Raw genomic sequence first — 24077 nt, 5'->3', positions numbered from 1 at the left:
GCTAGATTTTACTACTGGGACACAGGTCTAATCTGAGGGTGCTACTTTTTGGAAAAAGCCATTCTTTCTGTATATAGTTACCATTTAATAGCCTATATCTCTCATTTTTATGAAGAATTTCATAAAGCTTTAATGTACAGAATTGTTAAAATGAGATGAATGAATCCTTTTGCCTTTATCACCCTTCAGGTTTGGCAGTTCTCTACCAGTGAGCCAATCTTTTCATCCCCATGTACTTCCATATCAGAGCAAGAAATATTTTTTGGTTCCCATGATTGCTTTATCTACTGCTGTAGCATGGAAGGCCACCTTCAATGGAAATTTGAAACTACCTCAAGGGTGTATTCAACACCATTTGCTTTCCATAACCGCAATCGTAGCAATGAAATGTTACTGGCAACAGCATCTACTGATGGGAAACTGTGGATCTTGGAATCTAAGAGTGGACAATTGCAAAGTGTATTTGAACTTCCTGGAGAAGTGTTCTCTTCTCCTGTGGTCTGGGAATCAATGCTTATTATTGGATGTAGAAATAATTATGTTTATTGTCTGGATTTATTGGGTAGCAATGAAAAGTAATCAAGTACAGTCTTTATTAGACTATATCTATGTTTGCAAATATTTACCATTATAAAGTATGTGGCTAGTCCAATTTTATGATAAAAATTATATTTAAAGAAACTTCTCTATTACACTTTATTGGAAAACAACCTTATTTTATTTCCTGTATGTAGCAACAACAAATACTTTTAAAAGGAGTTAATAAAACAAAACACATCAAAATATTTAGTAGCACTTTCTAAAAATTAGGCTACAGATATTTTGTTTTTTATAGGAGACCTCTGGGGAAAAAATATACCAGAATATACATGGTGGTTTAAAAACTTATTCTGTGAGGTAGTGGTTTAAAATTTTAGTTTGTGAGGGAATAAATCATTCATTCATTTACACTGAGATTCATAACAAAATATTTTTAAAGGTAGGACCTATTCATCAAATTAGGTTTCTTATTGAGTAATTTTAATTTTTTAAAATTTAGTTTATTGGGGTAACATTAGTTAAAACATGAATTTCAGTTGTACAACTTTATCACATGTCATCTATATACTCTATTGTGTGCTCACCATCTGAAGTCTAGTGTCCTGTCACCAATATATGTATATTTGACCCCCTTTACCCTCTTCATCCTTGTCCACTCTGATAACCACCATTCTGTTGTCTATATTTCTGAGTTTGTATGTTTTCTTTATTTGTTGCTTTTGGTTTTATATTCCACAAATGCATGAAATCATATGGTTCTTGTCTTTTTCCATCTGACTTATTTCACTTAGCATAATACTCTCAAAATTCATCCATGTTGGGCGAATGGTATTCCATTGTATACATGTATCACTTTTTTTTTAAGTGTAAAAGAAAGTTTATTTAGAAAGTTACAGAGGCAGACGGGCCCTTGGAGCTAAGAAAAGTACACTCGAAAAGAAAATTTGAGTGGGCATGCTTGGGGGAGAGAGAGTATACTATATGTACTACATTTTTATCCAATCATCCATTGAAGGACACTTAGGTTGTTTCTAAATCTTGACTATAGACTATATATAGAATCATGTCATCTGCAAATAGTGATGGTTTTACTTCTTCATTTCCAATTTGGATGCCTTTTCTTCTTTCCTAATTGCTCTGACTAGGACTTTCAGTACTTTGTTGAAGAGCAATGGCAAGAATGGTCATCCTTGTCTTATTCCTGATCTTAGAAAAGGTGAAGCTTTCCATTTTTCACCTTTTGGGTATATTAGTTGTGGGTTTGTCATATATGGCCTTTATTGTGTTGAGATACTTCTATACCCATTTTATTTAAGAGTTTTAACATAAATGGATGTTGTATCTTGTCAGATGCTTTTTCTGCCTCTATTGGTGTGATCATATGACTTGTGCTTTTTATTTTGTTCATGTGGTATATCAACATTGATAATATACCACATGATTTGCATATGTTGAACTATCCTGTATCCCTGGAATGAACGCCACTTGATCACAATGTATTATCTTTTTAATGTATTGCTAGTACAGGGGCTCCTCAGGTTATAACAGTCTCAACATACAACATTCTGAGTTTATGATGCCCACTTCCACAAAAAACTTAAAAAAATTGAGATGTGAGTGTTTCGGCTTATACTGTTAGCACTGTACTTACAGACTATGTGGGTGAACTAGTTTGGCTGCACACGGCAGAAGAATATGCAGTACAGTGTACAGTACAGTATACTTATGTCCTTTTCCATTTTCTGTGGCTTAGTTGTGTTTTTATGTTCTAGATTATGATTTTACAACTGTGTTAGGAAAGGTAAGTGACTTAGGCTAGAATGTATTTTGACTTAACACCAAAATTCAGGTTACATCCCTGTCATAGGAACAGAATAAGGTTGTAACATGAGGACCCCCTGTATTTTGTTTAGGATTTCTGTATCAATGTTCTTCAGCAATATTTTTCTATTGGTTTAAAATTCTCTATTTTGCTTATTTCCACTATGATCTTTATTATTTCCTTCCTTATACTCTCTCTGGGTTTTTTGTTTGTTTTTGTTCTTTTCTAGTTCCTTTAGGTATAAAGTTAGATTGTTTATTTGGGCTATTTCCTGTTTGAGGTAGACCTGTATAGCTATGAACTTTCCTCTTAGAACTTCTTTTGCTGCATCCTATACATTTTGGAAACGTGTTTTCATTTTCAATTGTCTCAAAGTAGTTTCTTATTGCCTGTTTCATTTCCTCTTTGATACATTGGTTATTTAGGAGCAAGTTATTTAATCTCCATGTATTTGTGTTGTTTCCAGTTTTCTTCCTGTGGTAGATTTCTAGTTTCATGCCATTGTCATCAGAAAATATGCTTGATATAACTCCAGTCTTCTTGAATTTATTGAGGCTTGTTTTGTGGCCTAATATGTGCTCTGTCCTGGAAAATGTTTCATATGCACTTGAGAAAAATGTGTAATCTGCTGCTAGGTAGATGAAATGTTCTATGTATGTCTGTTTAGTTGATCTGGTCTAATGTGGCATGTAAGGCCATTATTTCCTTATTAATTTTCGGTTTGCATTATTTATCCATTGAAGTCAATGCAGTGGTGGGATTCAAATAATTTAATAACCAGTTCTTTGCCCTAATGACTTCTTAAGTGTTAAAAAAAACGATATACCAAAAGGCAGTTTATTATTCTGTGAATTTAATACTTAAATAAGAACAATAAAAGAGGCACACAAAACTAGATATCATTAAAAATGTTTTAAAATTTTAATAAAAATATTAAATAATACCTAACAAAAAACAACAAAACTGTTATATGAGGTATTTCCATATTGTTGACTGGTGTCCTCACTTATAATTTGCTTTGCTTTTTATCCAAGCATCTTCAGCTGTATGATTATCCTTAACCATCTTTTCACTGTAGGAATAGAGTCCCATTTCTTAAGGGTAGGCCAATTAGACTAACAGACATTGTGCTTGATATATTAGAAACAGTTAAATATGAAAAGCATACTTCCATCAAATTTTTTCACCTATGGATGGAATGAACATTACTATGGGTGCTTAGAAACACTGTTGGGTAGATGAACGTTAAAAAAGAGAAAGGAATGTAAATTTGTGACTTATATGTTGGATAGCTGCCCAGGCACCCACCTTAGCGAGAACCCTGATTTTAAGTGCCATTTTAACAACCAGGTCACCGAACTCAAAAAAATTAGGTATTGGTTCTGCTGAAGTGGTGCGAACCGGCTGATACCCACCACTGGGTCAATGAGGTATTTATTAAAGTCCCCAGCTATTATTGTATTACTATTAATTTTGCCATTATGTCCATTAATATTTGCTTTATATAATATATATGTGGGTGCTCCTATGATGGGTATGAAGATATTACTATTGGCATATCCGCTTTTTACATACCTCAATCATTATGTAATGTCCTTTGTCTTTTTAAAAATTCTTTGTTTAAAACCTATTTTGTCAATAAGAGTATTGCTACCTCAGGTTTTTTTGTTCCTCTTATATATGGAATATCTTTTTTCATCCTTTCACTTTTAGTCCAGGTGTGTCTTTTTATCTAAAGTAAATTTCTTTGGGTGGTGAGCACACAATGGAGCATGCAAATAATGTATTACAGAGTTGTACACTTGAAAGCTGTATGATTTTATTAACCATTGTCACCCCAATAAATTAAAAAAAAGAAAATGTGAATCTCTTGCAGGCAGCATGTAGATGGATCCTGTTGTTTTTTTATCCCTTCTGCCATATTTTGTCTTTTGATTGGGACATATAGTCTATTTACATTTAAAGTAATTATTAATATTGATAGTATGTGCTTAATGCCATTTTATTAATTGTGTTTTGGTTTTGTTCTTTTCTGTTCCTTTCTTCTTGACCTTTTTCCTTTTGATTAGCTGATATGCTTTAGTGTTTGGTTTGGACTCCTTTCACTTTTAATTTTTTTGTAGGTTTTTGGTTGCCATGAGGTTCATCTATATCAGTGGTAGTCAACCTGGTCCCTACTGCCCACTAGTGGGTGTTCCAGCTTTTATGATGGGCAGTAGCAGAGCAACTAAAGTATAAATAAAAAGATAGATTTAACTATAGCAAGTTATTTTATAAAGATTTATTCTGCCAAACTTAGCAAAAATCCAAAATAAAGTACTTGGTAGCTAATTATTATTATATGCTTTAACTTGCTGCAACTCTGCTTTATAAATTTTATAAAGTAAAATTACTTCTCTACTTTATAAATCACCATTACTGTGGAACTGATGGGCGGTTAGATAATTTTACTACTAACAGATACAAAAGTGGACGGTAGGTATAAAAAGGTTGACTACCCCTGGTCTATAGCAGTTTAACTAGATAGGCATTTAAGTTCAAACTCATTCTAAAAGCACTACATTTTTACTTCCCCTTCTAGTTTGTTTCTGACGTCACGTTTTGTATCTCTGTTTTGTGCAACCCTTGACTGTTTGTTTATTTATGACAGAGACAGAGAGAGGGAGAGAGATGAGAAGCATCAATTCTTCATTGCAGAACCTTAGTTGTTCATTGATTGCTTTCTCATATGTGCCTTGACGGGGGGGGGGGGGCTACAGCAGAGCGAGTGACCCCTTGCTCAAGCCAGCAACCTTTGGGCTCAAGCCAGTGACCATGGGGTCATGTCTATGATCCCACACTCAAGCCAGTGACCCCACGCTTAAGCTGGTGAGCTTTGCTCAAACCAGATGAGCCTGCACTCAAGCTGCTGACCTCAGAGTTTTGAACCTGAGTCCTCCGCATCTCAATCCGATGCTCTATCCACTGCACCACCACCTGGTCAGGCCCCCATGACTATTTAGTTACAGTTAATTTAGCTATTTTTGTCTTTTAACCTTTATATTAACTTTTTTTTTAAAAGATTTTTAAAATTGATTTCAGAGAGAAGTGGGGAAAAGAGTGGGAAGCATTAACTTATAGCTGCCTCTTGAGGTAAGCTCAGGGCCTTGAACCAGCGACCTCAGCATTCCAGGTTGACACCCCAACCACTGTGTCACCACAGGCCAGGCCTTTATACTAACTTTTTATGTGTTTGAGTCATTATGTTTATTACGTATTTGTCTTTACCTGTGATATTTTCTTCTTTCCTGTATTTCCTTATTTCTGGTTATGGCCTTTTCTGCAAAGAAAAGACCCTCTAACAGTTTCTTGTAAAGCTGGTTTAGTGGTGGTGAACTATAGTTTTTGCTTGTCTGGGAAATTCTTTATCTCTCCTTCAATAGTGAGTAACGTTGCCAGGTACGGTGTGTAAGGTTGTAGGTTCCTTTCTTTGAGCACTCCCTTCTGGCCTTTAAATTGGTGCTATGAAATCACTTGATAGCCTTATAGGGTTTCCATTGTATTTATATGTGACACGGGGTCTCCTTGCTGCCTTCAAGATATCTCTATACTTATTACCATATGTCTTGGTGTGGGCCTCTTTGGTTCATCTTGTTTGGAACTTTCTGTGCTTTCGGAACCTGGATGTCTGTTTCCTCTCCTAGATTAGGAAAAGTTCAAGCCATTATTTCTTCAAATACACTTTCTACCCTTTTTCTCATCCTTCTGGAATCCCTATAATGTGAAAGTTAAACTGCTTAACATTTTCTCACAGGTCCCTTACACTCTTTATTTTTAAAAAGTCTTTTTCATTTTGCTGTTCTGATTGGATGATTCCCACTATTCTGTATTCCAGGTTTCTCATCTGCTTTTGGGTATTAACTAATCCCATTCTTATGTATTAACTAATCTAATATTCTCTCTAGTGTATTCTTCACTTCAGGTACTGTATTCTTCATCTCATACTGGTTCTTTAGCATACTTTCTAATTCTTTGTTGAAGTTCTGAGTTTCTCTATTCTACTCTCAAGTTTGTTCAGTGTTCTTATGGCCATTTGTTTGAATTCCTTATCAGGTAAATTACTTACCTGTTTTACTGGAGATTTTTTCTTGTTCTTTCACTTGGTGCATATTTTTCTGTCTCCCCATTTTGTTTGACTCTGTTCTTATGAGTTAGATGAAATGGCTATCTTTCCCAGTCTTGCAAAAGTAGCCTCTGTGTAGACTGTTGATGGATGGATGGGTTTGGCAGGCTGACTGTAGTTGGAGTGGGCATTTGTGGTGCCTGGTGAGCCATCTAGCCAGAAGGAGCTGGTTCCAGGTGGGGCTGCCCAGTGTGCCCACAGCACACCCTGTTGCTTTATCTAATGTCCGAGCCTGGTCTGGGTGGGGCTGCTGAGTTTGCACGGTGTAGCGCCCGACTGCTTCCACACTTACCTTGGGCAGGGCAGCCCGATGTGCTCACATAGCGCTGCCCCACCAGTTCTGCACCCTCTCCAAGAAGGCAGCCCTGTGTGTAAGTACCACATGGGTTGCTGGTTCCTCACCCTCCCCGGGCAGAGGAGTCCCACATGTGTGTGCAGTCCGGTGGGTGCACGCATCAGCACTCTGTCATACCACTGTATCAGTCTCGACGTGGAGGAGCCCCGTGTGTGTGGGCTGTGGCACTCTCCTGACCCTGCTGGACCTAGGTCTGGGAAGGGTGGCTAGGGGCATGCTGAAGTGGCCCTGCAGGTCATCCAGAGAGCCTGGAGAGAAGTCCTACCCGCTCTCCAAGTGCAGGGGAAATGTAAACGGGTGCTCACCAGTTCCTCCGCTCTCGGAGAGCCCTTATGTTTCCCCAGCCTTTTCTATGTGGTCTCTTGTTTGTTGTGAAGCGTCCAGCTGGCTCTCAGGAGGAACTGCTCTTAGACATACATTTGATGTATTCTTGGACCTGTCTCCAAAACAGTATTTATCTTGAGGTGGGTTTTTTTGCACCCAATGCAAGTACCTCACTCACATCACTCACTTCAACCTGGTCCAGCCATGTGGGTCAGCAGGTTCTGGCCTGGGGCCCTACGTACTGTGTTTCGCACCTGCTTTCAGCTTCTGTCCACACTTTGAGTTGGACAGAAGTTGTAGGATCCTCTTGTCTGAGACACAGACCATTTGATTCCAACTTAGGATTGAGAGAAACATTTTATTTGACCCTATTCATTATTTTTTCTCCAAAAACACCTAATAAAAAATATAAGGTACCATATAAAATGCCTTGAAAATTTTCTTTCTCAACAAATACTATGTAAATATGAGCTTGCTTGAAATTAGTAAAAATGTCAACTTGAAAAGGAAATTGTCAGTGCCGGAAATCTTATGGGTATTTTTTATTGAAAGACCATTTTCCTTGAATAAAGAACATTTTACATTAAAACTTTATACAACCAAAATCTCAAAAATAATATTAAAATCACACTAAAGTATTTTCATGGTTAAGTTTCTACTTAACTTTATTGTTGGTAAAAATATTGCAAGACACCTGTAACTCTAGTATTTCTGCTTTAAAATAAGCAATTGAACTAAACGTCACAAGAGACAATGAATACATACTACAATTTGCTGATTAACTGGCTAAAATTATAATAGTAATTTATGTATAAGAAACAATTGCACTTGAAAAATTAAAAAAGTAAACAAAAAACTCTAGTTTTATATATATATATCAATATATGTCTATAAACAGAGGTTAATTATCTATGACCTTGCCAGGAGAAGTGTTTGTTTTAATTAAAAAAAAAAAAGGCTGTGTATTTAACATAGCAATAAGATTTCCTTAAAAGTCTTGAATTTTGTTTTTACAGAATTTCCCCCATAGCTTGTTGACGAGAAAAGACTGCAACATGACTAAAGCAAAATAACACTTCATTGGTATTTAGTGCAAATTTGGAGTGATTTCACATGAAATATTAAACACGTGGCCTTTAGAATTTGTTGGAAGTGCTGTGACTGTGCTTGCTTCAGTATACTCTCTTCTTTTAAAGATTTTGAAGGAAACTTTTTAACTGCAGTATTTCTCCTACTTTGTATGGACTTTGTGGTAGGTGGGCCAGTTCAGAGTGGACTCATCTACCATTCTTTGTTAATAATCTGATTTCTTTGCTTGTTCCCTGCCATTACTGTGATAGTACCCAAAGCTGGCAGGATGAAAGAAAAGGTCAATTCAGAAGAATTACTGCAGCACTAAAATTCCAGGACTTTAGGCAGAAAAATTCCTATTAAAAGTGAGGAAATCATTAAAACTACCAAAGGCCTACATATTTGAATCAGAAATAAACATCAGTTGGAAAACGTGCAGTGTAATATTGCTTCCCATAGTAATAAAAAAATTAAAGTTATATCGATTCTTAACAGTTGGAAGGTCCAGTATATATTAAATCCAACTTGCAAGAGTACAACTATCCAAATGACCACATACGCCAGCTGCTACCATCATTTCTAGAAAGAAAATGCCTTCTATATGGTAAATAACTTTGCTGTTATCCTTTTTTTTTCCTTTTAAATTTTTTCCCATTGATTTGAGAGAGAGAGAAAGAAAAATGAAAGGGGCAGGGGAGGAAAGGAAGAGAAAAAGAGAGAAGCATCTACTTGTTCCACTTAGCTGTTCCATTTAGTTACGCACTCATTGGTTGCTTCTCATATGTGCCTGACCAGGGATTGAACTCATGACCTCTGAGCACCAGGATGATTCTCTATTCAGTGAGCAACCTGGCCAGGGACACTGCCATCCTTTCTTTAAGGTAAATGATAGAATAACAGCACAGAAAAACAGCGTATTACCTACTACTGAGCGAGCGTAAAGGAATGATGTATACTAAAAAAATGGTTTTGTAGGAAATGAAAAAGGATGTAATCCTCTCCGCACTGGGCAAAAAGATCTGTACTGAGACTCTAGAGTCAGAGCTAAGAAAATGGGACTATGCCAACACCATGAAATGTGAGTTAGTAGCAGCAGTGTGTGGGTCTGCTGTGTGTCTGTGTGTCATGTAAAGCAAATTCAGGGAAATAAGTGAATACACGTGGCTTTTAAATTCCCAGGTCCCTTCTTTGTATCACATGTGTAGAATAACAAGGCCACTTAAAACTCTGAGATGTTGTTTAAAGGTAGCAAGGTGAATGCTCTAAATTATAAATGCTATTGAATATTTGACTCTAAATATGAATTAATTATGGTACAGAAAGAAACTTCCCACCAGAGGTTCTTAGTACAAAGGCTCCAAATCTGATCTTCCCGTTAACTTTCCCTAAAGATTGAAGGGATTTTCAGAGATACGCAGTGTCAGCAGCCCCCGGATCTGGTAATAAACAGCTGGTTCGGGGGGAGGGGGTTATTATTTTTCCAGTCTGACTTTTGCTTCTTTGGATGAAGTGCATCTCCCCTTCAGAGTTTTAGAAACTAGATTACATTGGAAGCAGTGTACCCAAGGTTCTCAACCTTTGGATGTCTCAGAATTCATCTGATGAGTTTTTGCCAGAACATACATCTCTGGCCCTGTCCTCACAACAGGCCTGGGATGGAGCCTGGACATCTGAACAGCTGCACCAGACGGGGATTCTCAGACAGAAGGAGAGTTTGTAGCTTCTTTTCTTTATCATATTAAATAAAAATGTTCCCTAAGAGCCAAATGGACCAAATGTTTAACTTATCCTTAGGGAGAGTACCGGTAATAACGGGACCTGGAGACCACCAGTGTGGTAGAAGTGCGCATGGATTTGCTTTCTGTGTTACAGTTGCAGGTTGGGGAAAATTCATGAAAGCAGACAGGAGCGCAGAGCTGGGAGCCAGACTGTTCCTAGCAATTCGTAGGTACTTGCTACATTCTTATTTCTATCTACATATGATCCTTTCACCATAACTGTAGGAAAAGGTTGAGATCCCCAAACATATGGCCGGGTAAATGTTTTAGTCAAAAGAAATTGGAGTATGGAATCAAGAACCCGTTACAAAGATTGGCAACAGTACATGTTGGATGGTGCGTGGGTGTTTCTGTGTGGAGGGCTATGGAAGGGGTGTGGCAGTTTCTCCTGAGGACTTTTAGTCTGGAGATTTTGCTTCACGTGGTCCCTTGGACAGAATCTTCTCTTTAGAACTAGGAGGAGCTCAAGGCACCGGGACCTAGGGTTGTGCAAATACACTCTTTACAAGGAACACCATCAGTTCAGTTTCTAAACATTATTCGAGAGCCTATAAAACATGCTTCTTTTCCCTAGCTTGGTTTCTTTACCTTATATAAAAAATAAATAAATAAAAAGGGCAAGAGAGGAGCCAATAAGTGGGAATAGGAATGGAGAAGAGTCACTCTTTACTTAATAATCTGTGGGCAGTCGCTCCAGGCCTTGGCTTTCCTTTTGGCCAAAGCCAGCCAGGCTGGTTCTGTTGACACGGGGGCAGCGTCGGGGCTGGAAAACCTCTTTGTGACTTCTTTCACCAGTGGTGCTGGGGGAGTCGGATCTGAGATCTCCACTGGATTGCAGTTTGAAGAAAAAGAAGAAAGGTGTAAGTCAGAGCCACATTTTGATTTATCACACATGTGGGATTCAGAAAGGAAACTCAGAAACACTGGGCATCTTCAGTGAGAAGAATGAGGGAAAGGAATCTGTGATCATAAGTGTTACATGCAACATTACAGTGATCACAGCGCAGTCAATTCTCAGTTCAGAGTATTTCTAGAAGTGTTTTATTTTCTGTGCACAGAAGCTATGCCTTCATGATAATAAAACAGCAAAAGGTAGATTTTGTGATTCTAGTCATACAGCCTATCAATTTCTTGAAGAAAAAGATCGAACCGGCTGTTTGAATTTATCAAGTGACTAAGGTTGAAAGTAGCTGCCCCCCACCAGGCCTGCCTAGCCCTCCCCACTGCGGCCCCAGACCCCGCCGGCTCAGGACGCTCCGCCTTGTCTCACATCTTGTCTTCTGCATCATACCGCTTTCTGTACCACCCCACAAAGGCTTCTAAGGTGAGGGCTCCCATCTTAATTTTGAGTCCAATTTAGTGCCTGTTTCAATGGCCTACACATAGCAGGACTCAGGAAATACTGACAGATACAAATACTTCACAAGGAAGTCTTGCTTAATTAACCTGAACCACTCTGAATTGCATAAACCCTTTGGAACGTCTAACGAATCAGGCAGAAAAAGGTGTCATCTCTTTGACTTTGGAGCTTGCACTTTATTTTGAATTAATTCTCTCTGACACACTCACATAATGGATACAACCTTTAGTTCCTATATATTAAAATCAAATGAAATAATACTTATGGAAGAGGTTCTTGCGAAATTGTACAGTGCTCCAAAGTGGTTTTCAAAATAATTTTTTTTTTCTTCTCACCAAATAGTAAATATAACTTGAATGGTGAGACCTCTTTACATTTCCAGAACTCAGCAAGCAGATAACCAAGGCATACAAAAATCCTGGGTCTGGACGCTGCGTGTCCTCCTGAGAACTGGGCCGCCCCGTGGGGAAACAGATGCCCTGTTAATGCCCCTGGGGGGAACCTGTTTAGATTCATCCATCCTCCTGGTGATTGTAACAAGCAAATAGTTGGGAACATTATTGGATCATTTTACCTTTTATCAGAATAAAGAATTTTTTTTTAAAACAGTGTATGTGTCTTGATGTGTCATGACCATAAAAACAATGCTGTTGGTAATTAACATAAAGGACTTTGAGCTGAGTAGCCTTGCTCACTGAGGTCACAGCTGGGTCAGACACATGTCATTTCAAATCGCATCAGTGCAAGGGACCATCCCACTTTGCCTGGAGCAGCTGAGCCACCGGGGTTACTCTTTCAGAAACACGGCTTCTTCTCACCCCAGGTGCAGAGATCCAGGCAGGGGTTTTCTGATACAACTGTCACGTTTATTTTAACTTTGTAGTGTCAAAGCAAACTGAGTCCACGTTTGAGCTCAGGCTTGATGTCAACCCCTATATGTACACTATACAACCGTGCGCTTTGTGTTAAGCCTACCAAAACACTGCTCCGTTTCAATTTTACCTAGACTTTGCCCTTTTCCCCAAATCCTGTTATAATCTCTCTTCCTTTGTTTTGAGGTCCCTTTGGTATGTAGTCTCCCTTACTACAGCAAGTTAATCAACCCAGTTCTATTGCACTGTAGGCAGTGGGGCGCTGGAGATGGATCATATCACCTGTTCACTGCTCAGGGATTTAGCAAACCATATTTATAGCCTGACACTGGCCATGGTGGGAATATTTACACAACAGTAAATGGCAAGTACTACATGTCAGAGGTCTCCCTACTCCCAGAAGAGCTGATTGTTAAACAGTTACCATCACACCACTGACAGTGGGTGAGTCTCTGGTGATCTTGAGGAGATGAGCTTTGTCAGTGTCAAAGTTTATAAATGGGTTGTGAAACAGCCTATGCCTCAAGTGCTGTATTACACTGGAAGTAAAGCATGCTGTAAGAAGAAACACCTGCAGCTACGGTTAAGCAGAAATGTTCCTGCTCCCACTACCTGTCACAGACGTAGGAAGGGTGTTGGCCTTTTTCAGCTGGTCTCTGCGCTCAAGCCTGGACGCTGCCGTCTCCGCTTTCTTCTCCTCCGGCTCAGCGGGGGGCTTGTGCAGGGAACCGGCTCTGCTGACACTGCTGCTTCCCGGCTGGGGACTGACACTGACCTGCGTGGGCAGAGACAGCCGGGAACAGTATGTTTTCAGCCTAAGCACACGGGAAGGCTGACTGCAAGGCACTGCCTGTCAGCCCCTACCTGCTCCCTGACCCCAATCACGAGGCAGCTCAGTACCGATGCCCCAAGAAGGGAACATTACCGTACTTTCCTAGAAGAGCCCATCAGATTAACTATAAAAGCAGGGTCACGGAGGAAGAAGGATATCCCCCCAACTCCCTGCTCAGATACAATCATTTTCACTCTTCTCACATAACTGCTATACGTGGATCTCTGCTCCTGATTGCATCGTGAATTCTGCCAAATCAAGTTACCCTCACAGCGTAGGAAACCGAATCAAGTTTCTAACTGAAAATGCTTCTTGGTCTCGCAGCGGTTAATGTTTATTGCTCTACCCTTTCTAAACATTCTATGCCACTCCAGCCAGCCCTGCTTGCTTGTTTGCTTCTTTTTTAAAACCCTTGCAGCCACTAGGAGAGAGCCAAGCTCAGAAAGGCAAAGTTAGAGCTGAAGACCAGGAGACTCACGCTGTCTCTGGAGAGCTTTTCCGCCTGCTTGGCCTCCCTGGCTTGCTTCCTCTCCTCTCGCGTGGCCTGCTGCTCCCGGAAGCCCTTCTGCTTCTGCAGTGCCAGCGTTATCCACAGCGGCTGTGTGGTTTCGGCCTTCTCCGCCACTTTGGACCCATCTAATGAGTGCCTGCTCTGAAGCACCGGCTTTTCTGTGGGGAAAAGAAGACTGATATTGTGATTCAGAATAAGACAGGTATATTTGGTCTTGGCCTGTTTCTGTCACAGAGCTCCTAAGTGGTGACAGCATAAAGGTGTCTCATGTTATGTTAACAAGGCTATTTTGGGACCACACTTAAGGGTGGGGGGCTGGCTGCCAGGTGAACCAGCTATGTGATAAGAGGTTTGGGAGTTTCAGTCCCTCCCTCCAACCTCCCCTCCTGGGAAGGGGAGAGGGCTGAAAGTTGACTCAACTGCCAATGGCCGAAGAAATAATCAATCGTGCCTATGTAATGAAGTCTCCATAAAAAACTGACAGGACAGGGTTGGGACAGCCTCTGGGATGGTGGACATCTGGAGGTGCTGGGAGGGTGGCCACACAGAGGAAGCACGGCACCTCTGCGCCCTGTCCCCTACCTTGTCTGAGGCATCTCTTCCTCTGGCTGTTCCTGGGTCATGTCCTTTTACAATAAACCAGTGATCTAGTAAGTAAAATGTTTCTGAGTCCTGTGAGCCACTCCAGCAAATTAATTAAATCCAAGGAGGGGGTTTGTGCGAACCTCTGATTTTGACCCATCGGATGCACCTGGATTTGAAGACTGAGCCTCAATCTGTAGAATCTGACACTATCGAATTGAATCACAAGACACCCAGCTGGTGTCTGAGAATTGCTTGGTGGTGTGGGAGCCCCTTCTCCCCAACACATACCTTGGGATTGTGATCAGAATTAGTAAAGACAAAAACTGGCTTGCAGTGAAACTCACTGTGCTCTCATCTCAGGACCTGCCCCATAAAACGTGTGCCATGTCAATCAGCCCACTAAACACTCTGCTGTCCCTTCCGAATACAAACTGTGCTGAAGACCGAGTGACTCCACTGGGCAGGAAAGGAATATCGCTGATCCACAGAAAACAAGAGCATTTCTCTTCCCTCGGAATAGAGAAAAATATCTCCAGTGTCATAAAATCCCAGCCTTAAAAGGGACCCAGGCAGTTATTTTGATTCATTTTTCATTGCTTTTTAAATTTTATTTTTGTAATAACTTTTCCCCCCTGCAAACAATAACCTGTCTGGAACCCCAAAGTGTCAAAAAGGAAAATGGGGCACTGCTCTGCCTCAAAAGACTGCGGAGGGCAGTGGGGCTCTGGGAAACGCAGTGGGAAACAGTGATTTCGGTTCCTTGGTTCAGTGCCCTCCTTTGATCCATGTGAGTCCATAGGGTCCACAGCCATTAAGTGCCGTGCAGTTCGTGTACAAGCTGAAGTTTGAATCTAGGGCTTCTGACCTCCAGTCTGTGCTTCCCTGATGGTGACCGTCTTGTCTACGCAACTGGGAGTAAACACACCTCACAGGTGGGTGGTAGCAGAGGCTGCGCTCTGGAACTGAGCAGACGTGCGTCTGACATTATGTGACCTGAGTAAAGCTGCTTAACCCTCTAAGCTTGAGTTTTCTAATCCATAAAGTGGAGGTGACAATGGCACATGCCTCAGCAGGCTGCCATGAAGATGACAGGGCTCCTGGGTATCAGGACATTCAGAACAGGGCACGGCAATAGAAACCACTCTGCAAAAGTGACTGTTCTTATTGTTTATATCTGTGAGACAATGATCCCTTCTCTCCTTTCAGTAAAAAATATGCACATTTAGAGACCATCATTCTGGCGTTTGAATCCTTTACTATCCTCAAAGGAAAAGAGTTCACTAGAGTCCTGTTCTTTTGAAACCCAGTAGTTTACACTTTTTTTTTTATTTGGACAGAGACAAAGAAAGAGAGAAGGGACAGATAGGGACAGACAGACAGGAAGGGAGAGAGATGAGAATCATCAATTCTTTGTTGCGGCACCTTAGTTGTTCATTGATTGCTTTCTCATACATGCCTTGACCGGGGAGCTACAGCAGAGCAAGTGATCCCTTGCTCAAGCCTGTGACCTTGGGCTTCAAGCTAGCAACCTTGGGCTCAAGCCAGCGACCCTGGAGTCATGTCATCCCACGTTCAAGCCAGCAACCCCTCACTCAAGCTGGGGAGCCTCTGCTCAAGCTGGCGAGCTTGGGGTTTCAAACCTGGGTACTCCGCATCCCAATCCAATGCTCTCTAGTCACTGCACCACCGCCTGGTCAGGCAGAAGTTTACACTTCGATCATCCAGAACCTCACCAACCAGGGCTCTCTCAGCTGAACTTTACATTGAGAAGAAAGAGCCATAATCAATTCGAATTAGGAATTCAAACACAAGAAAAGGTCAAGTCTGCTTAATATTCCATACCTTTTAGATCTACAGTGCTATACAAAGGAATTCAAATTCATAACAAGCCTTTGGCATTGCAATACACTAATCATCAAAGAAAGATTCAATTATGATTGAACATGGGAAAGGAAGTATTTAAAAACTGAAACTTGAAAGGCCCTCTGCTTAACCCAAGTCTTACATGTGCTGGACTAACAGTGACTGAAGGTTCTTTTTTTACTCAAGGGCAGTGTAACACCTGTTTGTAAAACGTCTGAAAACTAAATCGCCAAGACCTAAATGATTTCTGTTTAAAGCTAATACGTAAAAGAGAATCCGCGACTAAACATTCTATCTGACCTTGCTTAGAAAGGTCATCAAAGCAACTGGCCAGTTTCCTGCCAGCAACACTGAACGGTGGTTATCACAAGGGTCAAAATATCCTTAAAATAGAATTCCCCCAAATTTATAATTGACTGAAATAACCTGAAAAGACAAATTTCTAGCCAGATTTTAGTTTTCTTAGAACTGTAGTTTGAATAACTCATCCTGGAGGCATGGGCCAGGCATTAAAAAAGATTATAACACACTGTGTAAACCCCACCCTGGGGGTTGCAACTCCCAACCCTGAGGGGTGAAGTGTGGGGCCCCACATTTGGTGACCCAAATTTTAAGACCTCTCTGCCTGAGAGGGCCCCAAAACACCTAGCTCTGAAACAAGGGGCCTGTGTCCACGAGACCCACAGGTTACGGGGAGCTGAGGGCCCCTCCGTGATTGGCTGTATCCTTAGGGGCCTGCATGGAGCGTAAAAGAAAAACCACAAACTGAACGTGGGCTCCTCATGGTCAGGACAGACAGAAACCACTAGGGAGAAATAGTCGGGAAGCTGCTAACACGCAGGTCCCAGAGCCCAGGCAGCTTGGCCAACAGGATGACAGGGTCTTAGGTAAGGGCAGCAACCAAACCAGGTGTCTCCTGAGGCACAGCTCTTACCTCTGTAACAATCACCTGAACCGAAACAACTAAACAAGAGAAGTAAAAACAATTCCTCCCTAAAACACCTCAGGGGAGAATCTCACCCACACCTGACTTACTGTATAATACAGAAAAGAGAAAGTATCAGATAAAGGTTCTCAGGGGCCCCCAAGCCATCCATGGGCCACAGGACCACGGAGCTGTCCCAAACATCGGGCATAAAGAGACACCAGGGCAGCCAAGAGTAAGGTGGTGCTAACATTCCTTTAGCTGGCGCAGCAGGGATGCATTTGCAAAGCATTGTGCATAAAACGGAGACCAAGCCAATTCTTCACACAAGGCTCCCCAGGCTGGAGCTGCTGAAAGCCCCCTAACCTCCCACTGTGGTACTGCTACTGCCCAGAGACAGAACAGCCACTGGTCTAGGAAATCCCAGTCTTTACCACCACTGCCCCTCCCAATGATTAGGGACATCTTCCTAAATTAGGATACTTTATTTCTGCTGGCATCTTTAACTTCTTTCTTTAAAAAAAAAAGTGAGGAGGGGAGATAGTGAAACAGACTTCTGCAAGTGCCCTGACTGGGATCCACCCAGCAATCCCTGTCTTGGGCTGACGTTCGAATCAACCGAGTTATCCTCAGCATCTGAGCTGATGCTTGAACCAATTGAGCCACTGGCTGCGGGAGTGGAAAGGGAGAGAGGGGGAGGGGGAGAGAAGCCATGGTTGCTTCTCGTATGTGCCCTGACTGGGAATCGAACCCAGGATGTCCATATGCTAGGCCGATGCTCTACCCACTCAGACAACCGGCCAGGGCCAGCTTATTTCTTGTGTTAAGTAAATATCATTAATGGGTATGAGCTGCAGATACACAGCAGTCTGTTCGTATTTTCTTTTTCTTTTTTTTTAATTTTTATTTATTTATTCATTTTAGAGAGGAGAGAGAGTGAGAGAGAGAGAGAAAGAGAGAGAGAGAAAGGGGGGAGGAGCAGGAAGCATCAACTCCCATATTTGCCTTGACCAGGCAAGTCCAGGGTTTTGAACCAGTGACCTCAGCATTCCAGGTCGACACTTTATCCACTGCACCACCACAGGTCAGGCTGTTCGTATTTTCAAAATGGCAGAGTGGAAAAGTGATGAGAAAAATTTTGAGGTGTCCTAAATTAAATCCGAGTGGGCTGGAGAAGGGGGGAGAGATCTGAGGGGGTTTGCCAGTTAATGACTGTGGGCAGAAACAAAGGCTGCCTCCACTCCTGAATGAACATGGAAACACTGAGTCAGCATCCAGGTGGCTCTTTCAGCTTTTAACTAGAGGACTTAGCCAACCGTCCAGATGCCACTACATCTTGTTTAGGCATGAACTTTAGGATTGTTGCCCCTAGTCAATCCAAAAGTAGCAGATACTCCTTACTAAGGGACTCTGCATCTATCCCAGAACTATCTCTACTTCACCTTTTCAGCTTATCTATAGCCAATGTGAATTCTTTCAAAACCAGCCCTGGCTTGTAGCTCAGTGGAGAGAACGTTGGCCCAATGTATGGATGTCCTAGGTTTGATTCCTGGTCAGAACACACAGGAGAAGTGACCATCTGCTTCTCTCCATCTCCGTGTCCCCCTTCTCTCCCTCTTCCTTTCCGTAGCCAGTGGCTTGATTGGTTCGAGCGTGGTCCCAGGTGCTGAGGATAACTTGGTTGGTCCTAGCACAGCAGCCTCAGGTGCTAAAAATAGCTTAGTACTCGGGCATTGGCCCCCAATGGGGGTTGCTGGGTGGATCCTGGTTGGGGTGCATGCAGGAATTGGCTTCACTATCTCCTCTCCTCTCACCTAAAAAGAAAAGTCTTTGAAAACAAGACACGTTTGTCCTCTCCACCTAGCCTTGTTGCTAGTAGTTCAGAATGCACGGCCCAGGACCTAGTCCTTCTGGCTAGCATGTGGCTCAATAAACTCTTTCTTTCAGAAAATCTTTGGGCTGCAAAGGCGTTAACAAAAGTAAAAAGCCTCACTAAGACTTATTCCCTCCAGGAATGGCAAATGAGTCTCTCTCTAAGAGAAGTGCTCCAACACCAGCTCCACCGGCTCCTTCCAGCCTCGGGCAGTTCTGTCTTTAGTCGTCATAGAGACAATGAGTTGGACAGAAGCAGAGTTTCCCGACCCACAGCTACGTACCTTTCCGCCCGGCCTCAGGTGTTTGGGAAGGCTTCTCTTGTGCGGCTGCAGGCAGAGCTGGGGAAGCAGGCTTCCTCTCTGTTTCCACCTCTTCCTCCTCATCCCTCTTCTGGGCCTTCCTCTCTTCAGGGGGTGCTGGCGAGAGTGCCCGAGGGTCACCACTCTCCTGGCCCTCCTTGCAGGGCTCACTGGGCTCTGGGTCAGGCTTCCCTGGCCGCCGGGCCAGCAGCTCTACCAGGTAGGGCCTGCTCAGCTTGCAGAGCGGGGAGGACGGAGGGGTCTGGCCGGCGGGCTTGGGCGCCAGGGCTGGCTTCTGCACCAATGGCACTCTGTTTGCTGCCTTGTGCTCTTGAGCCGGGGTCTGGCTGCTGACCGAGGGGGGCCCGGGCTGGGCTGCAGGAGAGTGGCTGGAAGGGCTTTCAGCAGAGTCCTTCCAGGTGGACGGGGCTTGCTTCCTCTCTGGGGGTAGGGACAGGCCCTGCCTGACAGTCACACCCTCTGTCTCTTTCTCTCCATTTGCGCTTCCTGGTGAAGGTGGCCCCTCATCAGCACTGTCCGCAGTGCTGCTGTTCCTTTTCTTCTTCTTCTGTTCCGTCTGTTGGTCGCAGTGGAAACGCAAGGAGTAGTTGGTCCTTCTCAACTTTATTCCAAAAGGTGATGCTTTTTCCTCCCCACCTGGCATCAAGGGGTCTGGCTTTCCTACACCACCAGTGGTCTCGCTGTCCGATGTGGTCACAGGTTCTGCACGGGCCACTGCTTTCTGTGGAGGGTAAGGAAGGCTTGGAACGAGGAAAGATGGAAGGTCTTTGGCAAATTTGCAACCCTCGGTGGTGTCGGCTGGCTCCTGCTGTGCCCCCAGATTCTCTGCGGCCTTCAGGTGCTCGTGACTATCAGCAGCCGGGGGTGGGGGTGCTGTCTCGTCGCCAGCTCCTGGCACGGGTCTTTTTCTCATGTTTTCGGCCTCTGTGTTCTGTTTGGAGGTCTCCGTGCCCCCATCAGAGAATTTCTGCCAGGCAGGCATGATAGAAAACTTTGCATTTACTGGCGGGGTCTTCCGCAGGTTCCCGCGGGAATCACATCGGCCCCTGGGAGGGAGCTCCTCACCAGGCTGAGGCTGGTCTCGCTGACTGCGCTGGTCACTGTCTGCATTCTTCAGGATTCTGGACCGAATGGAAGCCCATTCGGCCAGGGCAGCTGCACTACCTGGAGACTCCTGGGGGGCCCTGGCCTTCCCAATGCCTGCCCTGGGGTCAGCGGGAGCTCGGGGTGGGGTCTCCAGGGTGGGGACATCCACGTGCTTCTTTTCTTCTGACAAACCTAGGAGAGACTTGCACGCGGTGTCCTTGATCTGGCTCAGGTTGACAGCGGGGCCGCACAGCTGTGCTCCAGTGACCAGAATGGCCGTGTGGGGGATGCTCAGCGAGGAGGGCAGAGCGTGGGGGGCAGGGCTGGCTTTGGGGGCCTTTGGCTCATGGCGAGCAGAGGCAAGTCCTGCGTCTTTCACAGGTGTCACTGGGCTCAGGTTGACTTTGGGGAAGAGAATCTGTTTCCCTCCTGATGACACCTGGAAAGTGTAGGGTCTGGGCATGGTCTGCCTCTCATCCACCTCCTGCCACCGCAGCTCCTCCACCTTCCTGTCCGTCTCCGGAGCGGCGCCTTCCCTCCGCCCGGCAGCAGCCGGCACCTCTTGTTTCTGGGGCGCGGCTATGTCAGGTTCTCTCTTTTCCTGACATGCGCCTCCGCCACCTTCTTGCCAGTGAGCGTCGCCCCGCTTTCCCGGCTGTTCTCCCAGTCGCTTGGCCTCTCGGCTCTGCTTCCAGCCAACACTGGGTTCCCCAGCATCTTCCCGTTGCTTCTCGGGTTTCGGGTGTTCTCGTTCTGGGCTCTGTGCACAGGCCCTCTGGGGCGCGCCCCTGTCCTCCGGCTCCTGCTGCCTCTCCTCTCCAGCTCTCGGGGCTTCCGGGGGCTCCCTTCCTGCTCCCTGCTGCTTCTGCGCCTCCACTTCCTCCGGCCTTTGTCTCAGCTCCTCCCGCCTCTGTGCCTCCTCCTCCTCCTCCTCCTCCCGCCGCCTCTGCGCCTCCAGCTCCTGCTGCTGCCTGAGCTCCTCCAGCCTCCGCTTCCTCTCCTCTTCCTCCAGCCTCTTCCTCTCCTCCTCTTCCTCCAGCCTCTTCCTCTCCTCCTCTTCCTCCAGCCTCTTCTTCTCCTCCTCTTCCTCCAGCCTCTTCCTCTCTTCCTCCAGCCGCTTCCTCTCCTCTTCCTCCAGCTTCCGCTTCCTCTCCTCTTCCTCCAGCTTCCGCTTCCTCCCCTCTTCCTCCAGCTTCCGCTTCCTCTCCTCTTCCTCCAGCTTCCGCTTCCTCCCCTCTTCCTCCAGCCGCTGCTCCTCGGCTTCCTGCCTCTGCTCCTCCGGCCCCTCCAGTCCGCCGAGTTCCTTCAGCTCCTTTTCCTCGCTGTCCCGCTGCGGCTTCCCGGGCCCCTGCCTGCCCCGCATCTGCCGCTCTCCCGGCCGCGCCAGGTTCTGCGGACGTCCAGCCTCCTCCCCTGGACGCTTCTGCTCTTCGGCCTCCTGGGCCCTTCCTCCCTCTGGCTCCGTCTGCTCCTGGCCTTGGCCGCCATGCTCCTCCAGCCTCCTCCTCTCCTCTGCGCCCTGCCTCTTTCCTGCCTCTAGCTGTGGTTCTCTCTCCTCGCCCTCCTCTTCCTCTCCTTCCTCCTCCAAGAGCTCCTGCCTTCTGTTCTCCTCCCAGAGCCGCCTCTCCAGAGCCTGGAGCCTCTGCTCTTCCAGGCGTCTCCTCTCCGCTGCTTCAGCCTTCTGCCGTCTGCACTTGGCCTCCAGTTCTCGCCAGTATTCTTCCTGGCGTCTCTTCTCTTCCTCTGAGTCCAGCGGCTCTGGCTCCTCCTCGTGACACAGTGGCTTGTCTTCTCCAGGGTGTCCGTTCTGGTCCAGGGACAGCTGATGCAGAAGGCCGCCTTGTTCACCCAGTCGAGCCTAATGTTGGCAAAGGAAACAGAATTAGCCTCCTCCTTCCGCACAGGCGACCGTCACCCATCCTAGTCACAACAGAGGTGGCTCTTCATCTCAGAAGCAGCATTTCTCTTGGTTTGGGGTAAACTTTGAAATGCCCTTGTGTACCCTCCGAGAGCCCTGGGCCCTGGCTGCCCTGCTGCCCTGGGACTGCGGCAAGAGGGCGCCCTTTGCTTTTCCAGACACAGGTCCAGGAACTCAGCCGAGCCCCCTGCCCTTTTAGGTGACTCTTGAGGGTCTCCACTGCTTTTTTTCTCACTTAACAGTAGGACATCTCTTTTGTTACTGCGCAGAGTTGCTGTTTTTCTTTTTTTGGGAGGGGGGCGTCAAAACTTGGTCATTTTCTCCACGGGTTAACCATGATTTCACTAGACTAGGCTCCAGGTGCTGTTAGGACAGGGGTGTTTTGTATTCTGTGCTATCGCTAGTGCCTAGACCAGTGTCTGGTGTGTATATAGCAGGTGCTCAATAAAAATGTGTTCAGTGAGAAAAATAAAAAGAAGGGGCAGTTCTCAGTACGGAGATAGGTAAACTCAGGCTGTGGCACCGAGAGGAAATTGTGGGGTGGAGGGAAGGACTTCATGTTTGCTCTCTAGTCCCTTTATTCCTCATTCTCCAATTCCCTTTTCTTAATATGAACAATCGCAGGAAAAGCAAGTCCAGCATTAGAAAGAAAAAAATTAGATTTATACTTCATGTATGTCCCCTGAACCTTGTGCCTTAGAAGTCCACCTTAATCAAATGGAAGAACCTTTTGCTGAAGCCACGCCGAGGAAGGCTGGGCCACCTTGCTACTGCACAGCAAACGCAGTTTCCAGATCCCCTGAAAAGGCAGCCTCTCTTTGCGATCCACCGCTCCCCAGACCCCATCACACCCCCAGAGGCCGTGTGAGAAAGGAGGAGGGAACGTAAATGGGCCTGCTTATCCACGGACACTACGGCACACTCGGCCCCAGTGGGGGGAGACCCAGCCCCCTTACAGGCCCCTCGCACCACCACCCCACGTGGCAGAGTTACTGCCCGGCACGCAAGGGCAGCTGTCCCGTCTCCCAGGATGGGCTCCACATACCCCGGCAAGTCCAAGCCGCCTGTGCTTCTTTGACACCCTCTGGTTTTTTGGCTTGACGGACAGTTTGTGCTTGGCGGCACTGTTGTCCAGGCGAGCGATGGCCAGGGGGATAGCATCTAGGTTGACACTTTCGATGGTGCCAGCAGAAGACAAGTGCCTTTTTGGCCGAGACGGTTTAGATGGAGCTACCTATGGTGGAGATTAAAAATATACAGTCAGTTCGGATCAGAAAGCAACCTGCAGGGAGCCCGAAGGGGAAGCACTCTTTGCTCTTTGGTGCCCGCGCCTTGCCCAGACTGTCCCGGGGAAGGCTGGCGAGCAGAGAAGGCTCGCCGGTGCAAGAAATGAGCACTGCTTTTGGCATCAGGAGACAGGGCACTGGTGACTTGTTCCGCAAATGCTATTTGCATTAACTCGTAACGGTTACTGAACCTTTCAGGGACTAATCTTCCTACTCTGAACAATATGGAGATTAGATCAGGGTTGACAAAACCTGAACCCTGCCTGCAGCCTGTTTCGGTACAGCCCTGCTGGCACATGACACGCCCATCGTCACTGTCCCTGGTTGCTCTCCTGCTACAAAGGAGAACAGAATGGATTGTCTCGAGGTTGGACCTTCTGGCCACAAAGCCTAAAATAAGCAGTAGTTTGCTGAGCCTTGGACAAGCTCATCTCCATACAAAGAACTCTTAACTCGAAGAGCACGCCCACTACCTCTGACACCGGTGAACATACCCCCTCACTGCCTAGCAGGACTGTGTCTTTTTGATCTTCATATCAGTGCCCCTTATGCCCAAGTGGCAAAACTCGTTTGGCCAGTGCTCAATACATAT

General features: G+C 45.0%; 2 protein-coding genes across 14 annotated transcripts in view; one reads left to right on the top strand and one right to left on the bottom strand.

Moving 5' to 3' along the window:
• Positions 1 to 3878, top strand: part of AASDH (aminoadipate-semialdehyde dehydrogenase) — a 178359-nt gene extending 174481 nt beyond the window's left edge. For all 10 annotated transcript variants that reach the window (XM_066385561.1, XM_066385560.1, XM_066385559.1 and 7 more), the window contains one exon: positions 190 to 3878. In XM_066385561.1, the coding sequence (XP_066241658.1) occupies positions 190 to 579 (390 nt within the window). In that variant the 3' untranslated portion in view covers positions 580 to 3878. The remainder of the gene's footprint in view (positions 1 to 189) is intronic.
• A 1385-nt stretch (positions 3879 to 5263) lies between these two features.
• The window catches only part of CRACD (capping protein inhibiting regulator of actin dynamics), a 270250-nt gene continuing 251436 nt past the window's right edge, over positions 5264 to 24077 (bottom strand). For all 4 annotated transcript variants that reach the window (XM_066385545.1, XM_066385548.1, XM_066385546.1 and 1 more), the window contains 5 exons: positions 23245 to 23433; positions 19157 to 22139; positions 13595 to 13785; positions 12897 to 13059; positions 5264 to 10879 (listed from right to left, as the gene is read on the bottom strand). In XM_066385545.1, the coding sequence (XP_066241642.1) occupies positions 10719 to 10879; positions 12897 to 13059; positions 13595 to 13785; positions 19157 to 22139; positions 23245 to 23433 (3687 nt within the window). In that variant the 3' untranslated portion in view covers positions 5264 to 10718. The remainder of the gene's footprint in view (positions 10880 to 12896; positions 13060 to 13594; positions 13786 to 19156; positions 22140 to 23244; positions 23434 to 24077) is intronic.

The sequence above is a fragment of the Saccopteryx leptura genome, chromosome 5 (assembly GCF_036850995.1).
Source record: "Saccopteryx leptura isolate mSacLep1 chromosome 5, mSacLep1_pri_phased_curated, whole genome shotgun sequence".
Classification (NCBI taxonomy): domain Eukaryota; kingdom Metazoa; phylum Chordata; class Mammalia; order Chiroptera; family Emballonuridae; genus Saccopteryx; species Saccopteryx leptura.
The sequence above is the reverse complement of the archived record's forward strand: the minus strand, read 5'-3'. Positions and strand labels throughout refer to the sequence as shown.